Here is an 11659-nt window from a genome sequence, read left to right on the forward strand (position 1 = left end):
AATAATTTCGATAACATTTTTAGACACTCGTTTCTTATCAATTATCATTGATATGGTAATAATTATGAATTAACTGTTTACAAAAACTTTGAATTTTTGAAATACTACGGCTTTTCTACGTTAGGAATAGATCACCTTATTTGTATTTACTGACATCAGAGACACTGTTCGCCGATATTTTCCCGTATGCAGTGCTCTGTTTATTAAGGTAAACTTCCAGTAAACTTCCGATTCGGTAAACTTCCGATCCGGTAAACTTCGGCAACAAACTCGAAAGTTAACAACGTTGTGATCAACCACCACTGAATATTTTTTGTGTGTTTTGTACAATTTATTAATTAAACTATTCCTTAACAGTTGTTAGATTTGTTGTATTAAATTTGTTCTTTTAAAGAATCTGTTATTTATATTTACCTCCAAGAGCATGTGAGTTCATTTCAAAGTTCATGCTATAATAACTGCCAAAAATTGGGTATATACTTGATAAGAGATTTTTTTTCATTTCCTTTGTGTCTACATTATGCAGAACATTCAACACAAGGATTGACTGGTGTATACAAACGCCATCTTATGGTATTGATAGCTCTCAACGTGTACGATTCGCTCGTTTATGTTAGAACGTATTAGATTTTAGCAAGAGAAATTTATACGTTCAGGTATTTCACATCCAATCTTTTATGTTAATATTCTTTACAAAGCACAAAAATGTCAGATTCACATCAAAATCTAAAACCTTAAAACAGACTTATTAAGAAGGGATATAGTTACGATACTGTTGTCGGTTCATTAAAGATTGCATATTTTGGATTTAATATTGATTCGATTCACTTATAGGGTCTTTGCATCGGAATAAAACATATCTATTCTAAAACCAGTTATTGGCATGACACGGGTTATGTCTTTCTCGTCTATTTTATGATGGTATAATACTAAATCCCTAACGGGAGGGATTGTGCTTGATATCCATATGATGAAGACATAATCTTTCAATCAATTTAATTGAGGTCCGGAGCTGGCATGTTAGTAACTGCTAGTAGTTCTTTGTTAATTCATGTATTATTGTCATTTGGTTTAGTTTCTTTTTTTACTTATTCTGACATCGGACTGGGACTTCTTTTAAACTGAGTTTTACTCTATGCGTATTGTTGTGTGGTTTTTTTCTACATTGGCTAGAGGTATAGGGGAGGGTTGAGATCTCAGAAAACATGTCTTACTAAACCCGCCGCATTTATGCGCCTGTCCCAAGTCAGGAGCTTCTGGCCTTTGTTTGTCTTGTATGATTTTTAATTTTAGTTTCTTTTGTATAATTCGGAGTGTAGTATGACGTCCATTATCACTGAACTAGTATACATATTTGTTAAAGGCCAGCCGAAGGACTCCAATACGGGGAGCCGATTGGGACTCTTGTGGTTTTGTTCTCGAAATTCAATTTTGTACGGACAAAAGTGAGTTTTGTTCAACAAAAATGAGTTTAGTTTAACAAAATTTGTAGCATGCTACAAACTTTTTAGATGGTTTTTGTCAAAATGAAAGTGGCCGCATCCTTGTTCATCCTCGACCTTTATATATGTTATGTTTTATCATTAAACACAACTTAAATTTCAATATCAAGAATGAACAAGAATGCGGCCACTTCCGTTTAAGGAAGCTGGCTTGTCATGTTTTGGATTTTTTGTCAGTTTTCGGAATCCTCTGGTTTTATCCATTTGAATGCCTTGAAAAAATTTATATCATGATAAGCCATCTGTAAAAGTCTTATAAAATTTTAATTATTTTTTTTATAGTTTTGAGAACTTAAACTTGTCAATGATAAAGCTATGAAAAGTCAAGAGAGAATATTTTCCCGCCAGAATTTCAATGGCTAATATATCGAAAACAAGCACGGTGACCTATATATCTTTTTTGCTCTTTGGATTCCTTTATTGATCCCCTATCAATATAAACTAATGTTTTGAAAAGTTAATTACTTTGAAACTGAGAAGCCAACTCCCTTAAGACAGAAACCGTCTAAAATTTAACTAAAATGTTGAAATTGTGAAGCTTTCAGTAATTTAGCTTGACTTAATGATGAAAGTACCCGCTATATGTGCATTGCAATGCCAAAAACAGCCCATATACTTTCCAAAAAAATAACTAAAAGATTACATTTAAACAATTTTGTAAAACTGCAATATTTTGGGGCCAAAAAGGGGTCTTACTGAACCTACTCCTTTTGTCATACAAAAGTATCTTTCAGTGGACAAAAGTTACTTTTGTCATGACAAAATTCATTTTTTAACACAGACTACTTTTGTAACCTAATTCGAAAATTGGGCGACAAAAGTCAATTTTGTATGAAAATTAGTTTAGTTTCGATTCTGTAAACTAATTTGCATACAAAACTGAGATTTAAATTTTGTGTTTATTTTTGTGTAGACAAAATTGAGTTTTGTTAAACAGAAGTGAAAATTTAACACAAAACTCAATTTTGTTTACACAAAAAATAATTTTAATAACAAAATCACAGGATGCTTATTTAATCAACATGTTAATTGCGTACAAATTGAGACAAAATTGACGTTTGTGTTTTTATTTCCATATCAGGTAACAAAAGTCAATTTTGTATGCAAATAAGTTTATATTTGCATACCTCTTTGACAAAAATTGAATTTTGTCATGACAAAAATGAATTTTGTCTACAAAAATGAATTTTGCCATGACAAAAATGAATTTTGCCATAACAAAAATGAATTTTGTCTACAAAAATGAATTTTGTCATTACAAAATTGAAGTTCTCATAAAACAAGTCTGTAAAACATAGTTTTGTAAGACAAAAATGATTTTATTTTGACAGAATTACATTTTGTGTACACAAAATTGATTTTGATTACAAAAAGTTCAAGTCTCATTCGGCGCCCCGTATCCTACGTGTGCGGGAGTGTCTAACTGAATTGAAGACCCATTGGTGATCTTCAGCTGATTTGCTCTATGGTCGGGTTTAATCTCTTTGACACATTCTCCATTTCCATTCTCAATTTTAAACATAAACATATAAAAAAAAAGAAGATGTAGTATGTTAGTCAATGAGACATCTCTTCACGAAAGGTCAAATGACCAAAAATATTAACAACTATATAGGTCACCGTACAGCCATCAACAATGAAGAAAACCCATATCGTCTAGTAAGCTATAAAAGGCCCCGAAATGACAAATGTAAAACAATTCAAACGAGAATACTAACGACCTTATTTATCTACAAAAGAAGAACGTACAAGAAATATGTAACACATCAACAAACGACACCACTGAATTACAAAGTCTAGATTTCCTACAGGCACATACATACAGAATGTGGCAGTGTTACATAGCAGCGGGTTCCCAACCCTTCCCATCACCTTGGACAGTTGTGTAACAGTACAACATAAGAAAGAACTATGAAATCAGTTAGAAAAGGCTTAACTCATCAGATGGATTCAAATAGAAATACATCAAACAAAAACACAGAGTGAGCGCGGCCAGGTACTCGTACATCCCAACAACAAAAAGACACTTAGTTCAGATCTGAGAGTTCTCTCAGTTACAGACAGCAAGTTCAAATCCTATATATATATAACAACAGTCAGAGAATAATATGACCGTATGCACTGCAATGCTAAGATACATGTGTTTTATATTTTTTACTTTTCTTTCAGGGAGGGTGACATGTTGTTGTGAAGAATGTCTGAATATACAATCACCCTTGTAATGATGAATTGACGACTTGTGTTGAAACTTTCTCTGCCGTCCGAATCCAAAACATCAATGATATGAAGGGTCTTCTGGTAATTTTGATTTTGATTGCGATTTGTCTCATTTGCATTCATTCCGCATCTAATTATGACAATACATTGCTTTGAAAACAATAAATTGTGGCATTTGTTTCTTTTTTTTTGGGGGGGGGGGGGGCAATTTATCTTTGAATAATATCATTCGAAATTATTAAGCTTGTATGTAATATGTAAACTATGTAAAACGTTTAAATTCAAAGAACCGTGAATGAAGATGCAGGATTAAGCCATTTCCAAGGAATGTGAATTATGTAAATGCTGCAACAACTGCATACCAAATATACTTTTACCCCTTCAACTGATACAATCGCTTTTATGTGTTCTTCATCATGGTGTGACATAAAGAAATTAATCTGTATCAGAAGACAATACATATTTAAGCTGGATGTAATTCTCGCTAAATTTCATGTTTTTTTCTAAGTTGAAATGCAGAAAATAATTCATGCGAGCAGCTTTTATAGTCTCATAAATTTCTGCAGTGTAAAACTTTTCGTTTAAATATGTTTTTAACGGAATCTGTTTCCTTCAAATGGAATTAATACAAGTTTGTTCTTGAAATTACTTTTATTTATAAAAGAAATTTTATATCATGGCGGGTAGTTTTATTGAGTTCCTATAACCAGTTGCATAACTTGCATTCTTCTGCGATTTGACGTTGGTTAATTCCTGGAATAGATAGATGTTTCTCTATCGTTAGAATCTCGTAAACATTTCAATAAATTGAGAAATTGTTTTATTAATTCTTTGCTATCAGTTTTCGTTTCCATTAACTGCCAAAATTCAGATACTTTTCCCAAAATATAAACATCATCCGTTGCTAGGAAGTCAATAGCCTTTTCTCTGCAAGGGACATGCTTAAATGGCCCTGTTTCATTGGGTATCTCTATTATTCTCCATAGATAGCAAATGTTATCTCTCAAAGTAAATTGACTGTAAAGAAGAATTTCGAACACTTCAATGAGTCTGTTACCATGGTACTCTTCATTCCAATAGTTCGGGTCTGTGTAGAACTCCATCATATAGAAAATAATTGTTTTGATAGCGTATGACGAAATTATACTTTTTGAGCAAATGAAACAGTCATCTTCTTCTACCGATGGCAAAAACAGCTTTATGAAATATTTGGCTGTTTTGTAGCATTTTTTAGCATCTACATGTTCGTTAAATTTTGTAACAGACTTGACGAAATGATATCTGTCAGCTACAACACATAAACTCGATAAGTGCAAGACGGCACAAACTAACGTCGAACGCTCTGTGCATATATTATGAATATATTGCAAATAATTTGGATCACTTTTTATCACAATATTTTCAATCCTCTGTGCATCTAAAGGAACAGAAAAGCACAAATCTACTGAAAGGTATAACCTACGACGGCCTTTACATTCAATTCCGAAATGAAACATAGAGGATCGTGCTTTTCCTTTTTCTTTTTTACGACTATTGTCGTGAAATTTGTTTTCTGGTAGTATGGATATTCCATCTGGGATATTGTTTTTGATTGCCAATTCAAGAGCTCCGCGTAAGAAATAAAATAAGTGTAAATCGTTAGCTCCAGAACCAGGAAAGATAGGATCCGTTGGAAACTTTTTTATCCATGAACGCATTTCCTTTCGCAGATCATCTTGTATAAATATTGCCATTTTAGAGTCAACGAAGTAAATGTTGCAGTTTTGTGCGTTTGCTAGCTCTGGTAAAGCTATCAAGAAATCCATTTCACTTGGTTCAACTATCCTTGTCCCTTCAGCCATACTACCGACTTCTACAAAAAAGCTGTCTTTGAACATTATATACTTCGCCTTCAACTCATCTAAACTGTTATGTATACACTTTTTAACTGTTTCTCGTACAAAGTTTCCATATTCAGCATCTATTTCTATAGTATCCTGACTTTTTAGTATCAACTGACGTATCAAGGAACTTTCAGTAAGAGCATTCTCAATGGAATCCGTCTTGTGAGATATTGATTCAGTCTCACTTTTTTGTTCTAAGTTTTCCTTGACATCGCTTCCTTTTGTGATTATGAGTTCTTCATAAGGCCAAGTCGGTTTAATAGGAATACTTAAACCTGTTGAATCACTTAAATATTGTTCGTCCTTTTTGAAAATTGTTAATTCTATTACTTTTGACACTCCGTAATCGGCATCGCCATCGGGTCCAATATTGTGTACATGCTGATCAAGCAAACTAGCAGTGAGGGCATCCATTGAACACTATAGTTATATCAAAAGTGGCTTATTTGCGGTATAAATTCAATTTACGATATTGGAAATGAATACGGTAAATCTGAAAATATTGATTATAGAAAATATTATGACAGTTCTTATAATATGGTAGGTGTTGAATATTACATATTTTGTGTTGTCTCGCATCACTTTGACACATAATACGTTTAAGGGAGTAGACCTTGGTTCAGGGAGATAACTCAATAAATCAGTAATGCGTTTGAAAAGTCAAGTTTCATCAATGTTTATTAAGCATTTACCTGAAACAGAGTGGAAATAATCTATGTTACCTAGAAGCTTAGAATATATTTATGAAAGTGGTTGACACAAACATACTGATGATTTTATGAGTTATCTCCCTTAACTTAGGTCTACCACCTTAATTCTTCAGATATGTACAAAAAATTCTTTACTTAACAAAATAAATATGATTCACTCACTCAATGAGGTGTAGCAAAGGGGAAAATCATTTGACATTTGATGTGGGAGCAGGAGGATTAACAACAAATGGATTTTTCACATATTGCTTATTACTTGCATGCAGCTTATTTCCGGATTTTACACAAGTATTATCCGAAATTATAGATACTGATGTATGTCAACATAGACTGTCTCCTCGTATTGATAAATCTGAATGATGACCTTAAATGTCATTTCTTAAATTAATACATTAAGAGGTATTTATTTTATAAGCTTGTGAAGTTTTTTTTTTTATGACTTAGCCTTCTTTAAAATTATTATCTCCTTATTTTGATACATAATAGAATTTTTTTGATATCTTAATTGCGTTCGTGATAAATGTATATAGTATATACAGTCTTGAAAACATGTTGTTTTTATGAACAAGTTTGTTAATAAATTGAATATTCATACGTTATAGTTCAAAAAAAAATTTATTAATACAAAAGAACTACAGATATGACTGATTAGCAAATATTTGTATTACAAAATATATGTATACAAAAAAGAAAAAACTGATCAAATATACCATCATTGACTGAACAATTTCGTTTATCAATTTGTGTTTAAATCTAGAATGAATATTCTTTGATGTATATATTTACGAAAATGTTTATGTTATTAGCTTTCTAATTTATTACAGAATATGACTTAAACATGTTAAACAATGAATAAAACTTCTTACCGAAAGCATTTGCTCAACAGGATGAATGTAATATTGTGAACAGGTAATTTTGCAATGTTTTATACAGGTATACTTTTATCTCTTGTTTTATGATTGGATACCTTTTGTTAAAAATTATCTGAGATAAGAAAATAGGAATTCTTTATTTAGATTATCAGGGTTAAATTTCATTTGTCTGAGCAATATTAAATTTTTTTATATGTCTTATTTTGTTGGGTAAAAAACAACTACTATGAGGTCTTAATGCAATATCATTCAAGTCATTCGGATGACGTTTTTGTCGAGTTTTTATAGTGTCATTCATAATTCATTAACAAAATATGTCTTTTAACAATGAAGCTGAGCTCTAGACTTTTATAACTTCCTAAGAAAAATGAAAAAACAGAAAATCCATTATCAAAAAGCAAAAGCTCAAACACATCAAATGAATTAAAAACAAGTGTCACATAAATAAGTATTATAATAGTCTTAAAATGATTGAATAAATCAGGATCCGAGTAGAGCTTAGAGGTATCTTATATGAATTATAAGCTGTATATCTTAACATTATTACAAAATGATTGTTTTTCATAAATTGGCCTAATGATATATCAACAGAATTTGCAATCATCAAAAATAAATTTACAAAATGACTGATATCATGAATTGCTGCTCGCTATGAGTCATTATCGATAAAAAAAAATTTTTGACTCATTCAAACATATTTTTTAATATTTTCGAAAATAATATAAAAAGATAGAAACTATGAATAGCTAATGCATGAGACCAATACAATTTCTACAAAAAATAACTAGTTAATTAAACATTATGGTCTATGCATATGTGTGTAGGTTTTGAATGACTCTTCTGTAATACGATACGTTACGTAAAAAGTTCTTTCTCATTTTGCTGATGTGCTATTTTAGTAACAGTTTCAACTTTCTATGGATCCATTCGAGTGCCTTCTATTTTAACTGTGTATCCTAAAATACGTCATAACGAAAGAATGCACATTTCTTCATTTTTAGTTTCGATCCAGCAATTTTAAGTATGGCATATGTTTACATAGCTTACAAAGATATTCATCTATTGATTTCCCATAGTCAATAATATCGTCAAGATATAAAAATGCGCTGTGCGATTGAAGTCCTCAAAACCCAGCATGTTCGTTATCGCTAGGTTTCATTGGTATTTCATAAGCCATATCAAAGTCTAGTGATAAGAACCGCTGAGATCATAACAAATTATCAAAATTATCTCCGATTCTCGGTATCAGATACGAATCTTTCATGTAATATTTCAATTATTTTCCGATAGTCTATATATAGTCGCCATGCGGATTTAAGGACAATTGGAGCGGACCTTCGATTACATAATTTTTTTATTGTACTTTTTTCCATTTGAAAAATGTTGCATTTTAATCAATGATACGCTTCTTATTGAGTTCTTTGAAAGGTGTTTCATCGTGTAGTTTTATAGAACGAATTCCTAACAAAGTTTTCCTATACTTCTTGATCTTGCATTTTAAAACACCTTCCAAAATTGATCGGTCTCTTCTTGAGTTTATTACTTCTTTCCATCAAGAATGTGTATCAGTTTTGTGTCTTGCTCGTTTAATATGTGACAAACGTCAACATTATCAATATCTACCTTAACGTTGTGACGGATATTCATAATTCGAACAACCAAAGATATAATATGCGTTCCTTTGTATAACATACTATTTGTATTGGTTGCTATAATTAATCAAAAGACTATGAATGCCTACTTCCGTGTTCCTTTATCTAGGGTGTTTGAGGTCTAGGTTATTGCATATTATTATAATACATGTTATTCAGATCTTAGCATGTGGGTGTGAGAAAATTTTAACTTATCTCTACTGATTCAAACCTACTTAAAGATCTGTAATACACCTTTAGCATGTTAAGTTGCCGTATATGTTTGATAAAGTATTGATATACAAAGTTTCTTATCACGTTTTCAGCAATCAATGATCGTCTATCATAAATGGAATATGAAAAGTGTTCCCTTTTGGAAAGGCATATTGCACTTTCATTTTATATAATTAAACTGATACATATATGTAATTTCTAAAATAGTGTGGATCTGTTTTAATAAACTATGCCTATAAACATCTACACTAAGAAACTGTCCTAATCATGATAAAAGCATGTTATCGATTCATAACATGTTATCGATTCATAAACTGCAAAAAATAAACACAGATTCAGTTTTCGTATCTTTTTTACTATGTTTATCGACAATACAGATGTAAAAAAGACCCTCTAGTTCAGTATCATTAGCAAATCTCTGCAAACAGAACGCATTTGTAGGGCCTGGTTTTTTTCCAAACACGAGAATGTTCTGTTCATGCTTTTGAACAAAGAAAATAAAGCTCCTTTCAAAGTAAAAAAAATGCTCGCTAAACATTTGATTAACCTGACCAATACCTGTTAATAAAAATAACCATAAGGCTACGTTACATTATACAAATTACATAATAAGCTGTCTTTGATAAGATTACATGTACATGGGAAATAAAAAGTGAAATTGCATATGTTTGTACAAATTGTAAACACCGTGAAGAATTTCCCCATTGAAGATTGATTGCATAAGACATATTAAAGAGTTTGAAATAGAACAAAGAGTGGTTGGATCTTCACATTTTCCAGAGGAATAGCTAATACCATAAAAAAAGTAAAACAATCAATGCAAGCAAATTATCGTAAGATTCACCCAGCTGCCCAAAAATAGAACTGTGAGGATTTAAGAAGTTGTGAAACAGTTGGAAAAATATCGGGCTTACAAAAAAACATGACTTTTAATGTAGATAGTTCATTAAAGATGGGAGGCAAAGGGATGCCATAACATATAGTCAGCTAAAATAATAATTGAAATGAGACAAAATTCCCCAAAAAGAAAGACTATGATTTTTCATCGAAAAATATTACAAATATGACCGAGGGTAACAAACAATAAACACCGAGGTTACAGGCTCTTGAGGCTCTTGACATGTGTTACAGAAATATAGAATGTGTCAGTGTATAACATGAATGTTTTTGAGCGATCCACCCTCCTGTTAACCGGGACAATTGTTTTACTGCAGATAGATAGATACTTTATTCTCTTAAAACTAAATACAATAGTTATCAAAGGTATCAGGATTATAATTTAGTACGCCAGACAGTTTTTCGTCTACATAAGACACGTCAGTGACGCTCATATCAAATTATGTATAAAGCCAAACAAGTACAAAGTTGAAGAGCATTGAGGGCACAAAATTCAAAAAAAGTTGTACCAAATACGGCTAAGGTAATCTATGCCTGGGATAAGAAAATCCTTAGTTTTTCAAAATATTAAAAGTTTTGTAAACAGGAAATTTATAAAAATGACCACATTATTGATATTCATATCAACACCGAAGTGTTGACTACTGGGCTGGTGATACCCTCGGGGACGAAACGTCCACCAGCAGTGGCATCGACCCAGTGGTGTAAATAGTTATCAAAGGTACCAGGATTAAAATTTAGTACTCCAGACGCGCGTTTCGTCTACATAAGACTCATCAGTGACGCTCATATCAAAATATTTATAAAACCAAACAAGTACAAAGTTGAAGAGCATTGAGGATCCAAAATTCCAAAAAATTGTGCAAAATATGGCTAAGGTAATCTATGCCTGGGATAAGAAAATCCTTAGTAAAGCCATTTCCAAAGTAAGGAGTCCGTTTGTCAATGAATGCACATAAAGGAGTTGATGTGGCTTGTAGATCAGAACCCTTGCAACAACTTTGAGGTGTCCATTAGATTGACAAATAGTCTGTCCGCAGTGAAAGAAGGTCTTCACAGATACCTTGATCCTGCTTACTCGCGTAGTGGTAATAACCATAGGTTGATGCTAAAAAAAAATCTAAAGAACTTCTGGATAATATTAAATCTCCATCTTTTTCTGAAATTAGTTCTATCAAAATTTCTTAACCGTGTATAACACCATTACCTATGTGGAATTAAAAATTCGTCTACAAGAAATAATCTACAATGCTTTTTAACATAGAAATGGAAGTATACAGCATATTTTGTTAATAGTGAGCAAAAAGCTAAAATATGCTACATAAAGAAAGTGATCGAGTTTCTTTGAACAACATATTTGTTGAGTTTAGAGGTTGAGTTTTTCAACAAATTGTCGGTATTGTTGTGCACCTCTCCTTCTCAACCTCTTCTGATTTTCATTTGTCGGAGTTCATTTAGACACTTGAACAAGAAACAAGAAGATCAAAGAAGCCAGTCAGATATAATTACATAGTTTACTTCGGTTCTTTAACTGATACAAGAACAAAAGTTCCTCTTCATCAGTCTCTATATCTAAATCTTCTCCACTTCCGGTGAATTTTGATTTATAGTCTGCGTACACCATTGTTTGATTCTTTCAGTTAGTATTTGTCTAGTCTATTCTTAAATGTATTTGTGGTTGGTGATGTCACTATAATTTCGGATAGTGTATTC

The 11659-nt window shown here is 31.8% G+C and overlaps 1 protein-coding gene across 1 annotated transcript; it reads right to left on the reverse strand.

Moving 5' to 3' along the window:
* Positions 1 to 4373: 4373 nt before the first annotated feature.
* On the reverse strand, positions 4374 to 7196 carry LOC143046634 (uncharacterized). The gene is made up of 2 exons (XM_076219763.1): positions 7179 to 7196; positions 4374 to 6095 (listed from the first exon to the last, which is right to left on the reverse strand). The coding sequence occupies exon 2, from the start codon at positions 6014 to 6016 to the stop codon at positions 4466 to 4468; it is 1551 nt and encodes a 516-aa protein (XP_076075878.1). The 5' UTR covers positions 6017 to 6095; positions 7179 to 7196; the 3' UTR covers positions 4374 to 4465.
* Between the last annotated feature and the right edge of the window lie 4463 nt (positions 7197 to 11659).

This window comes from Mytilus galloprovincialis, chromosome 9 (genome assembly GCF_965363235.1).
Source record: "Mytilus galloprovincialis chromosome 9, xbMytGall1.hap1.1, whole genome shotgun sequence".
Taxonomy (NCBI): domain Eukaryota; kingdom Metazoa; phylum Mollusca; class Bivalvia; order Mytilida; family Mytilidae; genus Mytilus; species Mytilus galloprovincialis.

Bases quoted from the DNA above. Each gene is read 5' to 3' on its own strand.
- LOC143046634 (XM_076219763.1), bottom strand. From the start codon at position 6,016: ATGGATGCCCTCACTGCTAGTTTGCTTGATCAGCATGTACACAATATT.